General features: G+C 51.0%; 1 protein-coding gene across 10 annotated transcripts in view; it reads right to left on the bottom strand.

Moving 5' to 3' along the window:
* Positions 1 to 52: 52 nt before the first annotated feature.
* Positions 53 to 19,050, bottom strand: part of Mgrn1 (mahogunin ring finger 1) — a 52,674-nt gene continuing 33,676 nt past the window's right edge. For 2 of the 10 annotated variants that reach the window (XM_052759323.1, XM_052759324.1), the window contains exons 8-18: positions 18,082 to 18,129; positions 16,740 to 16,808; positions 15,305 to 15,464; positions 13,328 to 13,437; positions 11,375 to 11,440; positions 9,719 to 9,945; positions 7,180 to 7,303; positions 6,816 to 6,858; positions 5,655 to 5,753; positions 3,711 to 3,755; positions 1,365 to 1,478 (exon numbers count right to left, since the gene is read on the bottom strand). In XM_052759323.1, coding sequence (XP_052615283.1) covers positions 3,715 to 3,755; positions 5,655 to 5,753; positions 6,816 to 6,858; positions 7,180 to 7,303; positions 9,719 to 9,945; positions 11,375 to 11,440; positions 13,328 to 13,437; positions 15,305 to 15,464; positions 16,740 to 16,808; positions 18,082 to 18,129 — 987 coding nt within the window. In that variant the 3' untranslated portion in view covers positions 1,365 to 1,478; positions 3,711 to 3,714. Of the gene's footprint in view, positions 1,479 to 3,710; positions 3,756 to 5,654; positions 5,754 to 6,815; positions 6,859 to 7,179; positions 7,304 to 9,718; positions 9,946 to 10,104; positions 11,065 to 11,195; positions 11,248 to 11,374; positions 11,441 to 13,327; positions 13,438 to 15,304; positions 15,465 to 16,739; positions 16,809 to 18,081; positions 18,130 to 19,050 lie in introns of those variants that run through there. The other 8 variants (XM_052759318.1, XM_052759319.1, XM_052759325.1 and 5 more) reach the window with 5 other exon arrangements.

The following is a 19,050-nucleotide window of genomic DNA, read 5'->3' as shown; positions in this document are numbered from 1 at the left end:
AGGAACAACTGCCTGCCCACGGTGCTGTGCCAGAACAAAGGCACGCGCAGAATATTGCTGCATGATTTTATTACTATAAATATACAGTAAAAACAAACAAAAAACTAGCCAATCAGAGTACATCAAATGATAGCACATGTGAATCTGAGACATGAGAGTCTGTAGTCTGTATCCCATCTTTCAAAGTACTGGCACCAGTACCACGGCCAGAGGCCAGGGTTTTGGCAGGTGAGGGGTGGACATGCACATGCTGATGTGTGTGCATATGTGTGCGTTCAGCAGGAGAGGGCTGATGGATGTTCAGACAGGGCTCTGCTCACTGGCTTACCAGAGACCAGGCCAGCCACTGCTAGAAAGGAGCAGAGGCAGAGCCAGAGCTCAAGCAACCCTGAGCCTAAAAGGGGGCTCCATGCATTACTATAGGTTGTCACCTGGGTGAGTGGCAGGGCAGCTCCATACCCGCCTACCAGGGTAGCTGCACTGCCTAGGTACCTCTGCCCTGGGACCACCCATGGGCCCTTTGCCTTAGAGGCTAAGTATCACTGGGACCCTGCTCCTAGGTGGGCTATGACAGGAATCTTAGACAATAAACCAATGAGAAACGCAAAAGGACATGTAACTGCCAACGGGTTTGCTTTGGGAGCTGCTCAGGCTCTTCCCTGGCAGGTGGTGGGCAGTGGCAGTGGCACCCTGCAAGTGTGAACATCTCCATCTTGGAGGCATGTGAGGAAGTGAGTGAAACAGGACCTGTGGGGGTACTGGATACCAACCACTGCAGATGGCTGTGCTGTTAACACAATCTCACCACCCAGGCCTTGCCCACAGCTGCCCCAGCTGCCAGAGGTCACTAGTAGGGAACAGAGCAGAGCAAGAGGGGGCCTGGAGGCTCCAGGGAGGGTCACCCATGGACAGGACATACATAAGGTGAAAGCAGCAGCGACGGCCTGGCTGCCTTGGAGGACACACACGGGACAGGTAGACAGGCACCGTTTCCTTCATCAACCGTAACCTGGGTTGCCCACCTTCCAGAACTTCACTCCATGGGTAGATTTTCTTCTGCTGGTTTGCTAAGTGCTTAGAGCATCAACCTTGACAGTTGGGGAGCCCCTCTAGGGCCTATGGCCCATGGAGAAAGCTGCTGTCCTTCATCTTGTACCATTTACAAATATATCGACCATAGAAAAGGAGGGTGTGGGAGGGAGCAGCCCACTGTGCAGTTTGATCAAGGTTCACTATAGCCCCTCAAAGCCCAGTGGCCACATCAGGCTTGCAGACAGGAGAGGCCAGGGTCTCACTGGGCTCCAGGGAAGCTCCTGGCAATTTTGGGGATACTGAGGGCTCTGTGCTGCCGGCTGAGCCAGGCTCTCAGAGTGGGGTCAGCTCAGTAGCTCCAGGCTCAGAACTAGAGCCACTCAGCAGAGGCCAGGGGGAGCTGGTGGTGCCAAGGCTGTGTGGCGTCTCCATGGAGATGGACCATCCTGTAGGGGGGAGCAGAGGAAGGAGGGGTCATGATGGGCTGTTGGTCACATATCTGTTCCCAACAGCCCAGAGCCTCACGAGGGCAGGACCACCTAACACCCTCTACCTTGTAACCCTGGTACATGCCATCTGGCAGGAATAGTAGATGTGACATCACAGAAGGCTAGGGACCCTTCAGTCCTAGGCAGTAAGTTACATCTGTCACCTATACTGGGATAGATCACCCTTCAGCACTGGACAGTAGACCCCTGGGTCTCCTGCCCTGAACTACCATTCCTGGACCTCAGCAGCACAGTCCGGCCAAGGGCTTTGCAAGTGGGTTAGCTGGAGTTCAGCCAACTCTAGCACAGGGAAAGTGAGCAGATGGGAACGAAGCAGGTGGTACTTGGGTCGCCTGAGCAGGCAGCTCCACCAGAGCAGAAGAGGCCCCAGAGCCCGTCTGTCTTCCAGAGGCCCACTCTGCTTAGTCCCAGATGTCAGCTCTGTGGTGCTGTGTGGTGTTATCCCAGCAGCATCGGTGACACAGACAAACCAGTCCTACCCTCTTTTTTTAAGAGCTGTGGCTTCACGAGAGCCAACTTTATGGTGACCTAAGTTTTAACTGGAGTCCAACCTAAATCCCAACCCAGCTGCCCTCCCTCCTACAGAAGCTGTAACTAACAGCCTATTTGTTTCAGGGGCACAGCTCCAGGGGGACAAGCAAGTCCTGGGGAACCACAAACCCCAACAAAACCAAAGAAACCACACCAGGCCTGGCTCCCTGGCTGATGGGAGAGAGCTGCAGCCTAGACCCCAACTGGGCACTTCCCAGACAGGCTGTGTGAACCTGCCACGTGCCATCCTTCTGGGGAACCCTGACACGAAAGGCTATCAGCCCCTCTTTAAGAAAGAGTCCTGCCTATAGTATAGGCCTAGTCTGCAGGGGTGCTTCTCTAACCAGCAATCTGGGACACCTACGGCTAAGCAGCTACTATCCAACAGAGCCCCAATCCCATTGGTCTCCAAGACTGTGTGTGTGTGGTGCTGCAGAAGGTTCCAGAGACAAGATGGACAGGTTCTCAGTGACAATGATGGTCTCGAGACAGGAAAGCTCAGCTGTGCATGAGAGAGTCGTATGTCAGATAAGGGAACAGAGGCCACAGTAATAAGTGAAGGGAAGCATGAAGAATGCTCCCTGGACAGGAATCAGGAGAGTTGGTGACAGGGCTCCTTTGTATAGCCCTGGCTGTCCTGGAAATCTCTCTGTAGACAAGGCTGGCCTGGAACTCAGAGATCTGTCTGCCTCTGCCTCCCAAGTGCTGGGATCAAAGGCGTGTGCCATCACACCTGGCTTGTTTTTTAATGCTTATTTTTATTTTCATTTTATGTATGAGTGTTTTGCTTGCACATATTTCTGTACAGAAGTTGCATTCCTGGTGCCCACAGAGGTCAGATGAGTGTGTGCAATCCCTTGGAACTAGAGTTATAGATGGTTGTGAGCTGCCATATGGGTCCTGGGAACTGAACCAGAGTATTCTGGGAGAGCAGCCAGTGCTCTTTAGCCCCACAGGATACAACAGATCCAGGAGGACATACATGTTCCACAGACAGGAGTGTTGATGGGAATAGGTGACCTAGAGTCTCCCATGGCTTATGCAAATTTCACAACTGCTTAAAGGCACAACCATAGCTGAGGCAGGAGGAACGTATATTAAAAGCCTATTTGGGCTACAGAATAAGTTCAAGGCCAGCCTAGAGAACTTAGTAAGACCCTATCTCCAGGGATAGAGACCTGTAAAAAAAGGAAAGAGGGCTAGGGATGTAGCCCAACAGTAGAGTACCTCCTACCTAAGTTCAATCCCCAGTACTGAATTTAAAAAAAAAAAAAAAAACCACAATGAGACTATTGTATGTAGCCCCCAGGATGCTGTTCCACATGTTCCTAGGCTCCCTGATCCTCCAACTCCTTCCTCCTACCAGGGAATGCAACTCCAGAAGTCTGGGTTGAGTCACTGTTCAAAGGATCCTACATTATTACTTTGGAAGAGCCTGGATGGGCACCTATCCAGACGGGAGACCCTCTGGCTCCAAAGCCAGGACCCCAGGAGGCCACCTTTCAGACACGAAGGAAGGTGCAGTAGCCATCAGTGGGCTCTGGACTCTGACTCCAGAAAGAACCCTCAGGGGATTGGGCTCTTTTCTGTAGATATACCCAGCCAAGCCCCCAGAAGTGTGGAGGAGAGGTCACGTACCAGCTTACTCCTCTATACCAACAGAGCAGGACTCGGGACCCAGGGCTGTGCAGAGAGGAGGGAGAGACAGATGGAGCTCAGTTAGCAGAAAGACATGGACTTTAGGGTCAAGGGTGGGAACTCTCTAGAAACAGACTGCCCACACATCGGCTGCTGCAACCAAGTAGTAAGTACAATCAGGACAGATCCTGGACAACTTTCTAACCAAGAGAGACATGTGTATGTGTGAAGGCAACAGACATAGGTCTTCTTGTGGCTACGGAAGCCAGGCCTCTGGACCAGGGACCTAGCAGAGGCATCTACTTTTTCACTGTTTTATGGACTTCCCCCAGCCTTGTTTTTTCCATCTCCAGGGGACATGGATTCAGTGAATTCAGCTGCATCCAAGGGGTAGTCACTGGTAACACTGTCAGAAAGTAAAGACACCAGTTGCACGTATGCTTCTCACAAAGATGAAAGATATGCAGCCTTCGCTGACAAGAGCCAGCAGAAAAGACAGCATGCAGGTGTGAACAAGGATCGCACAAGCCTCTCCCCCACCCTCCACCCTCCAGGGCTGACACACATCAATGGCAGCTCCAACAGGAAGTGCAGAGATAGCAACCTGGCCTGCTGTCACGGAGCAAGTTGTATAATGGGTGGTTCTCAGAGAGCGGGAAGGATCCAGGAGCAGTCCCTGCACAAAGCTGGCCAAAGGCAGCTCTTCTCCAGCGGAGCACGCAAATCTAGCTTCTCCAGGTGACTGCCTCCTACCCCCTCAGTGGACGTCAACGAGGATGGAGACCCTTGCCTACAGCTGTCTCTGTGGCCAGTCCTGATGGACTGAGGCCACACAGGGGATTAAGTATTCTGTGCTGGACAGTAAAGGTGCCTTTAGGTGACCTGCAGGAGCAAAGCTCATACTGGTGACTCAAGAGACCCGGGGACCTCACCCAACTCCCTGCTTAGCCAAGTTTACAATAAAGATGGGTACTTGAGGTGCTTCTAAGAACACACTGGAATTGTACCCTTTAGGACATGCTGGTTCCAAACATGCTTCACCTATGGATTTGTTTTGGTTAGGTCATGGTGATCCAGCAAGATGATCCATAGCTACTCTCCTACCACCTGATGACTCCTGTGTTCCCAGTCAGCCTCTATGGGTCACTTCACATCCAGAAGAAAAGGGCAGATGGGAGGCCCTTTTCACCAAAGGATGTCACAATCACCCAATATCAAGCAGCCATGGAAAAGTGAGCAACACTGACCTCAGGGCCAAGCAGGGAGCAAAGGCTTTTCTCTGACATGTGGGAGTAGCCCATCTCCTAAGCTGCTTCTAAGAACCAGTCTTAGAAGGTATAATGGCTGTTTATCAGAATTCCCAGTTTTAAGTTTGAGAGATCCACTTCTATCCCAGATTTGGAGCCCCAAATGTGAACCCCAAGTGTGAAGCTGAGGACCTCATCCTAGCAGAGCAAACAGAGGACAAACCTTTAGAAAAGAACAGCAAGGCCCACTGCCTGTGGCCCAACCGGTATACCCCCACACCCAGCCAGCTCTCTGGCCTGACCGGCAATGTGCTGCTGTATACCTGGGCAGTGGCCTGGGTCAGCCACAGGGATATAATAGGTCTCTCTGGCATGGGCCACAGATGGAGACTGCAGTCTCAGCAGAGTGAGACTGGCCTCCCTGGGCCTCAGCAGGCAGTACCAGAGAAAGGACTTTGTCCTCCTGCAAACAGCTTGTCCTGCCCTCCTCAAGACAAGTGCAGCTAGGTAGAAAAGAACCCTGCAGACTAAGCCTGGTCTGAGTCCTGCTGTGGGCCTTAGCAGAGTTCAGCTTAGAGTCAGAGAGATGACCTGGACTCTGAAGAGGTACAGTAGGTCTCAAAGACTCCCCTTCCCTTCCCCTACCCTCAGAGACAGAGGTAGGCTCTGTCCAAATGTCTATACAGGACTTGGTTACCTGGTAGGTAGATGTCAGCAGGAGGTGCTGGCTGGCTGCAACCATGGTGCTGGGGGCTGCCATCCTGCAGGACATCATCAATAGAGGGCACTCGACTCCCTGTAGCAGGTGGAGGAAAGAGATCAGGACACACAGGTAGGGACAGGTCCTTGTGATCCACTCTGACCAAATAAATTCCAGGGACCATAATGGTGAGCATATGCAAGAGGCGGGAGATTTTGTTTCTTTCATTTCAAAACCAATCTGTCTGGTGCCAGGTGGTAGCTGTCTTTTGCTTTTCCTTGAAACTAAGTAGTCAGAGACTGACCCCATTAGCTGAGTGGTAGTGGGCTGCAGGGCAGACTTCTGGAGCAGCCCTGAGGACCAAGTCCTCAACAGCTTGAGCCTTTATTCCTGATTCATTCCTGTAGGTGACTTTTCTGCCTAGGTAAAGAGCTCTCAGAGTGTGGGAGGAGCCTAGGCCCCAGGTGGGAAGCTGAGGTCCTCCCTACCTGAGACAGAAGATAGAAATACAAGGCTAGGCTAGAGGGGCTGAAGACACAGCACATTGCTCCAAGAAGATGCCACCTCACTCACACCCAGGGCCCAGGGCCCTGCAAGTGGGTCTCACATGGGGAGACCTCTCAGCAGGATGTAGAGCACAAGAGAGCAGCTGCAATCACACGGGTTGGGGAGTGCATCACCGCTCTATGGGCCGCACTGCCAGTCAGAGCCGTGTCCTTGTCAAGTGGTCTTGGGCATCCCCTAGATGCCAGCCCTGAACCTTGCTTTATTTTTCTGTCCATCAGTGACATGGTAAGGACTAAGCAGAGGCAGACTTACGGGACTCCTTAACCAACATGGCCAGCAAGCGGAGTAGGGGACCCAAGCCTCCTAGACTACCCATTAAGCCCTCCATCACATGGAGGTGAGGTGACACCAGCTGTCCTCAATCCATCAAGAATGAGACAGTCAGGCAACTCCAAAACACACCAGGACAAAGAACTCCCACACCTGGGCGGCCCTTTGGGACACACGAGGTACTGGCCAGTGACACAATGCCCTTACCGTCCCTGTACACTGACCATCCAGGTTCCTGAAGGCAAGAGCTGGGGGTCTGTCCCTAGCCAGAATCCAGAGCTTACCAAGGGCGTGGGGACAGAGCCGAGAGAAGGGACTCACCTTGCTTTAGAGACGGCTCATCCACCTCCTCTGTTCCGAAACTCTAGGAGACAAAGAGGAAAGACCTCTGGTGCAGACATCCTCAGGCCAAAGGGGCCAAATTTCTGAGACTAGACTGAGGGCAGTGGGCAGCAGCTGCCACCAAGGATACAAGCATGTTACTGGAAGCTAGGCTTCACATATGATCTTGCTTATAGGCCCTCAAAGTGACTCCACCACAGGGCACCCAGTCCACAGTCAAGGACACTGACTTGTCTGGCTGTGATATCACAGTGTGGCAGTGCCTAGAGGGCTAGTGGGGGCTCAGGATCAGTGAGGGAGCCCAAAAAAGGCAAGCCAGGCTCTCATCAGAAGCAAGCCTCACCTCAGGGGAGCTGCTCTCCCGAAGCGCAAGCTCCACACCACTTGGTGGGAGAGGAGCATCAGAGTCCTCCGAAAGCTTCTCCTCATCCTCCTCATGGATGGGGGATGATGGAGACCGTAGGGTGCTGGAAAGAGGAGGGAAGCAGGGTTGTAAGGTGGCTAGAAGAGGAATGCAATCCTACCAAAAGCCACACGGGACCAGCAGCCTTTGCATACATACCTGGAGACATGGGAAAGAGGCCTTTGGGGAGAGGTGGCACCTCTGCAAAGATTCAAAAGCAGACCTGCCCAATAGAGGCTCCCCAGGGAGATGTGTACTTCAGCACAGGCCTGAACAACCAGAAAGGTGGACCTGCCTAACAACCTCCCACCCTCAAAGGGGACACCTGACACCAGAAGAGACGCACTGAGCCCCAGGCGAACAGCAGAAGGGACTGTGTACGTCTGGAGCTGCTCTGCCACAGACAAGCATAGGGGCCTGGGTAGCGTGCAGGACACATACCTTTCTTTTACTTTTCTCCTTAAGGGAGTCAATACAGTAAGACCGGCCAGCGACTCCATGCTAGTCTCCAAGGGAGCAAGACTGACTCTTGGCCAGCCTGAGGAATATGACACTAGAGAGGACTCTTGTGATACTGAGGATGAAGCTGGAGCTCAGCTCTGAAGTAGAGCACTGGCCTGGCATGTACATGGCCCTTGGATAAACTCCAGAAACACAGATACACAAAACCCACCTCTGACAGAAGATTATTATCTAGGACACACAGAAGCTCAAAAAGTTGTACTCTAAACACCAAATCATCCAATCATTAAATGAATTCAAGGCAGTTTGCAAATATAGTTCATAGCTCATAGTGGTGGCACATGCCTACAATCCCAGCACTTAGGAAGTAGAGGCAGGAGAATCAAGGCTTCTAGGTCAGCCAACCTAAGGTGCATGAAAGCATCTCAGAAGAATCAAAAAGAATAAAACTGCCAGGCATAGTGGCTCATGCCTTTAATCCCAGCACCCTGGAGGCAGAGGCTGGCAGATCTCTGGGTTCAAGTCCAGTCTGGTCTACCCAGCTAGTTCCAGGACAGCCAGGGCTACAGAGAGAAACCCTATCTCGAAAAACCTAAATAAGTGTATATATATATATGTGTGTGTGTGTATGTGTGTGTGTGTGTGTGTGTGTGTGTGTGTCATTTGCATTTGATGGAACTAGAGGTTACATTAAAGAAAATGAGCCAGATTCAGATTCTCTCATACGCAGAACTGAGATTTAAAGTAAGTATATTAACATGTAGAACAGAAGGGGACTGTGTGGGGAACAAGTGGTCAAAAAGGGGCAATGACAATATAGGGTAACAAGATGTACATACAATGGGACTATTTAGGCAGAGGAAAGGAGCCAGTATAGGGTGTGTGGGAGGTGTACGAGCACAGTAATGATACAGATGTAAGAAAATGTCATAGTGATTACCAAAATTTTGTATGCTAACTCAAACTATTAGCAGTTTAAAAAAAAAAAAAAAAAGGACAACCTAGCAAAAATATCCATTTAAGTTCTCATGCTATCATAAAAACAAAACAATGGTTACAACCTGTTGAAGTAGAAAGGCAATACAAATAGATACACAAGCAATGGAAAGAGCCACTGCTCAAAACCTGGAGAGGGAACACACATTTGGCTCAGTAGACATGGTGGCGGTGGCAGCAAGGTGTGCTGGCTAGTTTTTTGTCAACTTTTGTCAACAAACTGAAGTCATCTGAGAGCAGAGAGCGTAAATTTTAAAAATGCCTCTATAGACTGGGCTGCAGGCAAGCCTGTCCAGCATTTTCTTAATGAATAATTGATGGGGGAGGGCCCCCAACCCATTGCAGGAAGTGCCACCCCTGGGCTGGTGGTCCTGGGTTCTGTAAGAAAGCAGGCTGAGCAAGCCATGAGAACCAAGCCTGGAAGCAGCACCCCTCCATGGCCTCTGCCTCAGTCCCTGCCTCCAGGTTCTACCCTGTTTGAATTGACGCAGTAAGAAGAGAAAGTGTGAGCCAAATAAACCCTTTCCTCCTCATCCTTCCTTTGGTCACGGTGTTTTATCACAGCAATAGTAATCCTAAGACACAAGGTATACCTGCTTCACCTCAGTGTCCCAGTTTCTGCTGTCACTACTGGTTCCTTGGTGAGATAGGTTTATGTGACCAGCTGCCAAAAACTCCTGGATTCAAATCAGGTCCCTGGGCAGGGACATGGCACAGGCCTGTACAATTTACTGACAGCAAGCAGCTGGTGTGGCTTTGGGGACACTGAGAGCCTCAACCCAGCGCCTTTCCTGATATGCTGTTCTGCTCAGTGTTGCTGGCTGTGATCAACTAGAGAAGAGTCTGACCTGTTGCTGGACCTTTGGAGTCCCAGTGATCAAGAAACAAAATACATTGTGAAGTTCTGTAAGACCACAGAGAAACCTTGCAAGTCTCACATGTACACTAAGTGCATCTTCTTACACCCTCTTTCACTCCATGTGATGACACCTCACCGAGGGAGACGGGGCACTGGCCTCACCTGTCTGGAGATTTGCTCTGTGGCTTCCCCTTCTGTAGGCCACTTTCTATGACTCGATCGAGTCCAGCAAGAGGACAGCTGGCCTGGGACAGACCATCCGAGATGCCTGAGTAGGTGATCTCCTCATAGAGGGGGGCTGATGGGATAGCCGGGGAGACAGCCCGTAGACCATTCAGTGCCTCAAGCAAGGAGATGGGCTCATAGCCAGGTGGGACACTGTCCGAACTCTGTGGAGACAAAGCCGGTGAGGAGGACCCAGCTAGGATCCTTCCCACAGCCGTAAGGCCCCAGAAATGGGACATTCTCCTCCCCAGACCTGCTTTGCTGACTGTGTCTTTCTCATGCCCCTTCCAGGGACTTAAGCCCCAACTCTTGGCGAAAGCTACCTTGCAGAGTGGAAGCTATCCTGTTCAGGAGTCTCTCGGCCACCAGCTCCAGCACACACCCCAACACCCAGATGTCCAGAAGGATCAGCAAGGTCTGCAAAAGCCACTGTTCCCATCATTGCCAAGCCGTTCCATGGCTTGCTCTTCCCAGCTTGCAGGAGTGGAAAGTGTGAGGGGTTAGTGACAGCAAGAGCACTCAGGAGCAGGCAGAGCAGAGCCATGCCAGAGGCAGGAGAACATCACCAGTGCTGCTCTGGACCAGGGGAAGTATGGCCTCCGGGGACCCCAGCAGGGTGTCAGGGAGTGTGGATGGGTACTACTACTGCAGCCCTCATTAGGAACAGATGGATTTGCAGGGGTAAAGGAGAAGGAGCGTGCTCAGCCTGCAGAGAAGAGCAGTCAGGCCATGGAGTGCTGTAGGACTGTGCCGCATTGCTCCCACAGGCTCTCACAAACCAAGTACAAGGCAGTGCTCATAATGCTTCCTACAGGAAGCTAGGCCTGCCCACCCTCGGCACTGTGGATAACGGGATGGGGCGGCACCCCTAGAGAATGTGGTGTGCACCAGACTGGTGGTGGGTCTTAGTCCTCTGGCTAACTCTCACCTATCCCCCACCTGCCTTCAACTTAGAGGTGAATAACTGCCCCCAGCCCCACACCCTCCACAAAGGAAAACTCAGCTGTTTCCCAAGCTGCTTCCCTTAGTTACACTAGCTTTCAATGGGCTCTTTGCAAGCCAGTGAAACTCCAGGAAGAGGTCCAGTCTGGCTGCTACCCGACTTTTGCTCTCCCTGTCTGGTCCCTGGGGTGCGGGGGAAAATGTCAGAAAACCAGAGTCCTTGGCCCAAAGAGTCAAACTTGAAGGGACAGCCAGCCAGGGATGCAAGCCGAACAAGCATGCGGGGGACGCCATGTGCAAAAAGAGCAGGGATGTCAGTTCCACCTTCAACATCCATTCCACTGCCAGCAAGAAAAAAAAGGGAAACAGGGCACTCAGAAGCCACGGCGAGCAAAGCTGGCGAGGAGGGCGGTGCCTGAGGTGGACTACCACCTGGCACCAACACCAAAGAACGGACTTTGTGCCAACAGACCTTCAGCTTTGCTTGTTCCACAAAATTCCCTTCCTGGGCAGGGACACCGGGACTAGGGAGAGCGGATTTGACAAAGTGTGTTAAATATATTAGCCTGGGGTTAAATGACCTCCCACACTTGTTGGTTTAAAAATAAGGGTCTGGGGCAAAAACAGAGCTATATGACCAAACACACTTACTGTTTCCCTTTTAGGTTTCTTGCTGGCCAGGGAGGCAGGGTGCGACTTTGATTTTTTAAAGGGACACTGTCAAAATAAAAATCACATGTTTTACAACTTGTACCTCCACATGGCATGGGGGTTGGTGGGGCGAGGCGGGCCTCTGGTTTACTGCCCTCCATGCACGCCCAGGAATTCTAAAACTATAGCTGACCTTAAGACTACATTGAACACAAGAAAAATTCTGCATCAGGGCCCTGCACAGGCTGCCTGCACATACATAACCAGTTCCTGGGAACCCTGTAGTGGGTGTCACTCAGAGCGGAGTCTAAGCTCAGCCTAACATACTCATAGTCTGGGTCTCCCCAGAGCAAGAGGTCTTGGCTAAGGTGACATGAGAGTGGCTGGGCACTGAGGCTCAACATTACTTTAAAGACTCTCTAGAGACCTCATTTGGGCACTTCACAGGGCAGGGGGCAGAGAATAAGAACCCACTTAGGTACTTGGAACTCTGCAAAAGGCAGGTGGTTCCCAGGGCAGATTAGAGCTTCTGGCTAATTACAAATCAAGGTTACACTCACCCCATAACTGGCTCACTCAGGATAAGAGGGCAAACAGGAAGGGCCCCATCTGAGCCTCAACCACCAGTACAAGAGCAACATCAAGCCCAGCACTGTTGGGCACAAGCCCTCTGACACTGGGACCCCCTCCGTCACTGGGCAGCCCCACCTCAGAGCTATTTCTCCTGCAACCAGCAAACACATGGTTGGTGAGTGTATGGCTCTTCAACTAAAGTCCACACAGTATGCTAGAAGGTAAAAGTATTTTAGGGTGGGTGGTGGTGCACACCTTTAATCCCAGCACTCGGGAGGCAGAGCCAGTCGGATCTCTGTGAGTTCGAGGCCAGCCTGGGCTATAGAGCAAGATCCAGGACAGGTACCAAAACTACACAGAGAAACCCTATCTCGAAAAAACAAAAAAAAAAAAAGTATTTCAGGTGTGTGTGTGTGTGTGTGTGTGTGTGTGTGTGTGTGTGTTGGGGGGGAGCGTGACCCATTGGAGGAGGGGTGTGCTACACCTCTAGTCCAGGTGCCTGAACACAACCTTAGATTTTAAAAGAAAGGCCAAAAATCTGCATTTCATGGGACACGTCTAGGTTTTTAAATGTTGGCCTAGGCTAGATGCAGTGGCACAGGCCTTTAATCCCAGCACTCAGGAAGCAGAGACAGGAGGACCCCTGAGTTCAAGGCCAGCCTGGTCTACAGAGTAAGTTCCAGGACAGCCTGGGCTGCAGAGAGAAACCGTGTCTCAGAAAACAAAACAAACAAAACTGTTGGCCCAGTTTTCAGAAGTCTTCTGTGAGAGTATATCCTATCTGCTGAGCTTCCTAGTTGTAAATAAAGCAGGCCTTCCAGGAACAAAGGCTATGTCCCCTGGATGTCCAGGCCATAGGGCTTATCGCTCTTTCCTCTTAAAGTGGAGGCAAGGCCTTCAAAAGCCAGGAGTTCCTGTGACAGATACACATGGGAACCCAAGAAGGCCTTGGCCCAAACTGAGCTCTCCCTCACTGCCCAACTACCTCAGCAACTCCTACAGACTCCCACCCATTTCTAGGCATCTCTCTCCCTGTCTCCGAGCACTTCTGCAGGAGTCTTACCTCTTCATCTATGTCTTGCTCTTTAGGTCCTTTAACTGACACGACCTTCCTGGTCTGCCTGAAGCCAGGCCTACCCAGGCAGTCAGTCTACAGAGGGGCCCCCAGGCTGAGACTGAAGCAGCCCATGGGCAGTGACACAGGCGGCCTTCAAAGAGCGTTGCCTACAGCAACAGTGGAGAGGGTGGAAACACTCAGCAGAGCTCCGAGGAGGCCCCATCCTTGCCCAGCAGAGCCTGGTTCCTGATTAACAGCCTCACAGGCCGCTGTGGGGGCCATGCCTGCCTAGGAGGCAAGCTGGAGGAGAAGAAAGCACTTACAGAGTGTTCATCGTGGTCCACACTCTGGGCCAAGACAGGGCTGAAAGAGATGGGAGACAGGGCCCCTGGCTTCTTCCGAACAGCCCGGATCTGCAGGAGAGCTCGGAATGCTGTGGCAGAAAGAAAGAGAGACATAAGAACAAGGACAGAGTCTTCAGAGGCATGGACGGACACTCTAGACTTCGGACACTACCATTCACAGTACCCAGAAACAAGGAACATGTTTCTAAATCAGAGTCAGAGGGGATCCTTAACAGATGGAATCCTGGACAGTTTCTAAGGGTAGGCAGCTAAAAGACCAACAACTATTTAAGGACCCCTCTATTCAAGTCAGTGGCTGTGGCCACCACTCACACCAGTAGACTCAAACAGTGGGGACCACAGAGATCTCCAGACTACAGGCTCCTGCCTGTGAGCTCTTCAGAAGGCAGGAGAGGTAAGTGCAATGTCTACCACATAGACAACTGGGACAGACACTGGTTATGTACCAGAAAGGACAAATTAGGACAAAGGTCATCTCCTAGTGCCAGTTCTGCCTACAAGAGTGGCCCAGCAGGAAACAGGGTTACGTTCCTAAGACACAGCAAGTGGAGGTGAAACTCCTGAATCTGTGACAAATGTGCCTTAAATCACTATCAAATAAGATATGCCATCAACAGCCGGGCAGTGGTGGTGCACACCTTTAATCCCAGCACTTGGGAGGCAGAGGCTGGCGGATCTGTGAGTTTGAGGTCATCCTGGTCTACAGAGTGAGTTCCAAGGAAGGTGTAAAGCTACACAGAGAAACCCTGTCTCAAAAAAACCAAAACCAAAACCAAAACAAAAACAAAAAGATAAGCCATCAACAACCTGCACTCTGGTGTTTAGGAGTCAGAGCAGGCCACACTACAACAGCCTCACTTCAACACAACCATCCATACTTGGATATATAGCAACCAGGTGAGGAAGGGCATGCACTAAGAGGTGGAACTGGGACTCATGGCTCTGTATTTGCAGTCTAGCCTAGACATACTTGCTCCAGCCCTGCTCTGACCTCTGGGTCCCACTAACACACTCCCAGACTACTCCAGGAGGCCAGGACAAGCTGGGGACACTGGTGCTCAGCTTCACTGACAGCATCAATTCTCACAGGCTAAGGCCTGCAGTGAGGTCTTAGGACACCCTAAGCAGCTGTGTAGATTCAGGATGTAAGTTCACAGTGGGACAGTGCTGAAAGGACTGTTCCAGAAAGATGGCAAATCCTGGCCACCCTGTTGACTGGAGACCACCTATGTAAGAAAAGTACCTCTCCTCTATCACAAGTGGGCACCAAAGTCTGCGAAAATCCTTGCAAAAAGGGCTATGAACTACCTAAGCCAGCCCTAACCTGTGGTTTCCTGTTCCACCTCAGCTGAGACGTCCCCTGGACACTGGGAGACCCAGACCGGGTAACACATTGTCCCTGTCTGTATATGCAACCTGTCCTATGACTCAACGGAACTGCCCCAGTGCAGACTCACACAGTACATGGACACACACCCGACTCTGAGGGGACAACCACCATGACGTGCTACGTTCAGACAATAGGATCAAAAGCAGGAACCAAAACCCTACCATGTTTGAATGAAAAACCCATTTCTGACACTTGACTAGCCATAAGCTTGGGTGAGTTTCTCAGAGTCTACAAATGTTGGCAGACAACCTGACTACCACCCAGCACACTTTAAGATTTTCAAAAATAGTTCTTATGTAACCTTGACAATAGATTTTGTTCAGAGATTAATCTGCCTGGTTCAAGTGTTATCGCACTCCTATGTCTTCTTTCTCATCTTTCCCTGTCCTGGAGGCAGGGGATCAACACCATGCCTTTCATGAAAAGCTCATGGACTTTCCACTGTGTAACTGTGTAATAGGGAGTGGTGGTCCCCAGACTGCCTGGAATGGGCAGCCCCAGTTCTCCTGCATCTTCTCACAAACAGAGCCCTGGGTAATGCTCACGCAGGCGGCAGATGGGGCAGTTGTTGGCTTGGTACCGCAGCGTGTCAGCACAGGAAGTGCAGAGGCACAGGTGGCGGCAGGGCAGAATCAGCGTGTCCCTCAGGTCTGACAGGCACACCACACACTCACTGCTGTTGTCACTGTTCTCGTCATCAGACGGCTGTGGAGACAAGGGCCTGTGTGTCAGTGGCTTCACAAGAGCCCAAGGGTGGCTTGATGCTGCCTGGAGCATGCCCTCCTGTGTCTGTGTGTGGCAAAGGGGGTAGAAGTGTCAGGGACACAGCAGGGCTCTTCAGACACCATGGGGGAGCACACAGAGGGAGAGCCCTTGCCTCTTCCGACCCCGAACATGACAACTCCTTCTGGGTAAAAAAGGAAGGACAGCACTGAACCATGTGTCTTTTCAACCAATCAGTGAGCAGATCTCATTTGGAAACACTTTCGTTTATATCAGCTTTCAGAAACCACACCAGGACCTGGAAAGTGAGTGAGCAAATGTCTTAAACATGAATTGGGTTAACTGAACCTGCTTGGTTAGGGAACACTGCCACATTTAGCTATCTCTGCACTGTCTGGGGTGCTTCTGAGCTATGGCTGCAGCACCAAGTAGCTGCCCTAGAAATGAGATGGCTAACTTGGCATAGTGGCACACACCTTTAATCTCAGCACTTGGAAGGCAGAGGCAGGCAGATCTCTGCGCTTGAGGCCAGCCTGGTCTACATAGTGAGTTCCAAGGTCAGAGCTACACAGTGAGACCCTGTCTTGAAAAACAAATAAACCAAATGGCTCATAAAGCCAAAGATACTATCTGACAATTTAGTGATTTAAACAACATGCTAGGTCAACTTGCTGGGGAAAGGACAAGACATTTCGAACACTGCCGTCTCCTGCTGTGGTTGGGGTGTATCAAATGTCTGTCCCTCTAAAAGGCTTACGGGTTGGAGGCTCTGAAACCCAGCCATTAGGGGAGGTTCTGGGAATTCTAAAGAGGACCTACCTGGAGGAAGTAGGTCACTAATGGCAGGTCCTTCAGGGGGCAGGTAGCAGTCTAGCCCTTTCCATCTCTTCTGTTCCCTGGCTGCCATGACATGAGCTACTTTGCTCCACCTCATTTTCCCTGCCATGGTGGACTGACACTTATAAAACTGTGAGCTGAAATAAATCATTCTTGTTTGAATTGATGTTTCTCAGGTAGTCAGTCAGAGACACACAAAAGCCTGGTTGGCTTAACTGCTAAAAAGGGATTAAGGAAAAATGATGGAGTCTGGGGTTCTGGACCTCCAGGGAAAGGCCTCTTTTCCATTAAACCTTGTAGGCCCTGGGTCAGGCCTGGGAAACCCTAGCATGTCACCAATGAGTGGGATTCCATAAGGCAATTAGAAACCTGAGGCATGTTGCCAGCCTGGAGTCCAGTTAGCTGCCCACAAGGACACACCTTGGTCTCCTGGTTGTTCTTATTCTCGATGCCGTAGATCTCCTGCAACAGGTAGCTGACACGGTCCACCTAGAGAGCAGAAAGATGTGCTAGTGGGCTTTGCTGTATCTAGACTACCACCAGAGCCCCAGGTTCCAGGGAAAGTGTGCCTGGGAAGTCTGTGGGCCCTGGAGAAGAGCAAATGCCAGGAACAAGAGGCAGGAAACCCTGCCCTGTGCTGAGCTCAGCAAGCAACATATGGAGCAGGGAATGAAGCCAGTGGTCCCCCATCCATCCATCCCAGAAGGCCTGGCTCCAAGCTCCCCACAATCATCCCCACTACCAGAGAACAAACACTTTGGACCCATTCTGTCACCCACAAGAGGGCCAGAGCTGTTGTCTGTATGCAGCAGATAGCAAGCCATGCAACCGTTCTTTCCACAAGACACAAAAGCCATATCTGGTCTTAGACACAAAACCAAAAGGCTTCATGCTGACCTGTCCCGAAGTGCCCTAAGTTATTGGTTCCAAAGTTCCATGGGCCACAGCACCCCTCCAGAAAGCCAGGATCCTGCTCGCTGGATTTCAGGAAACAAGTGCCCCAACCCCTAGCCCATGGGCTCTTCTGCCCAACTAGTATTGTGAGGATCTGAACCTGCCAGGCTTCACTCACTCGCTCTCTCTCCTTTAAAAGGTTAACAAACTATAACCCCACACTGGAACCTTAAGCAGGTCTCTGGCACTTGGGTAGCCATACACAAGACAACTACTCACCATGGCCTTAGAACACAGGCTCCTGCCTGTTAATCAGTCTCATGATCAAGGTCTTAAACAGTTCGAGGTAGGCATCCCACTAAATTCTTATATTGCTCGAGTAGGCCAGCAGGAGTAACTGCCCTATATAGAATCTCGGAATGTGTGATTCCCAAGAGAAGCTTTCCCAGTCTCCCCAGTACCCTGGGATTCCTCCCCTCTCGGGTGCTACAAGAGTCAACTGAGTCTTTGCCCAGGGCTGCTTTCTTTCCAGTAATTTGTAAGCAAGAGGTGGCTGCCACATTTCTGTTTCCTGACTTTCCTTACTTCCTCTGCCCATTCATTTAGAAAGAACTAACTGCACTCCATGCACCATGGTTCAAACTGGGCAGGACTCAGGGACCTGCACTGGTTGCTGCAGCACAGGGTAGCTATACAACCCATGCACATAAAACACAGACCCCAACAACCCAGAGCACAAGAGGGTAGACTCAGGCAAGCAGCTCCTACATGACCAGAAAGAACAGCCCATGGAGTCTGGGCACGTGTTCACACATGCATTATGTGTGTGCTTTTTGCAACCCAAGGGCCCATGATGTCTGACACTTACAATTTGCTTCTGCTTTAACGGCTTCACAGAGAAGCTGCCATCCACATGCTGCAGGGGAGAGACACAGTTAATCTCAAACTGGCCCCTCCAAGCAGTCTTGCCCAGCCAGGTGAAGGCTAACCTACATTCATGGCTGAAAATAAGAAAAAGATGAAGACGAGGAGCCAGGCCACAAAGTCTTCACTCGTGGCCTCATGCCTGCCTTCTACAGTTCCTACAGCATCTTCTTCAAACATTCCCACAGAATCCAACTATCCTGGGTGGTCTCTAGCATGCACAAATTGAAGCCGCTCACCCACATTCTGATATTGGCTAGCCACTCCCATGTACCCAGAAGCAGTATTTATGTAGTAGGAGTGAATACACAAAAGTTCTTAGGTTTGGCTATCAGGAAGATGATATAAGCACACACTCAGAGAGCTAAAATGTGAGAAAAAAACGGAATAGAACCAATGTGTTTAATGCTATCCAGAGAAACAGACTGTCAGAGTTGGAAAGACTTATTAAGGTATTAGAGCTGAGATTTTTGTAATAATTAGTGTTATTACACTTTGAGTCAACCAAGACAGCACTCAGGATCGTCCAGTAAAGTTGATGGGCACTTATGGAAATTTCTAGAATGTGGTACTATAAAACCAAGCAATTTTTCACTGAGCTCTAAATTGCAAGCACTAAATGGAATGCCTGTTGGGGACAGCCCATTTGCCTCACCAGATCCTATTGTGAACACTTCTCCCAACAAGATCCAAACACAGGGTGCTCAAGAGGTGGCTGGCCTCTGTTCAGCACACTCCTGTCACCCGCACTCCTGGCCCCAGAAGAGCAGGCCTAGGCTTATTACAAAACAGATGGGCACAGCTGTACAGAGCTGAGCGTGGTCCAGAGACTTGGGTCACAGTAGCAATGGGCTCTGCACTGAAAGCACACCTTGGTGAAGACCCCAAGTCTGCAGGACTCCAGATGAGTCAG

Source organism: Peromyscus californicus, unplaced genomic scaffold (assembly GCF_007827085.1).
Source record: "Peromyscus californicus insignis strain IS unplaced genomic scaffold, ASM782708v3 Scaffold_3__1_contigs__length_106647218, whole genome shotgun sequence".
In the NCBI taxonomy this organism is placed as follows: Eukaryota; Metazoa; Chordata; class Mammalia; order Rodentia; family Cricetidae; genus Peromyscus; species Peromyscus californicus.
This window is presented reverse-complemented; position numbering and strand designations above follow the sequence as displayed.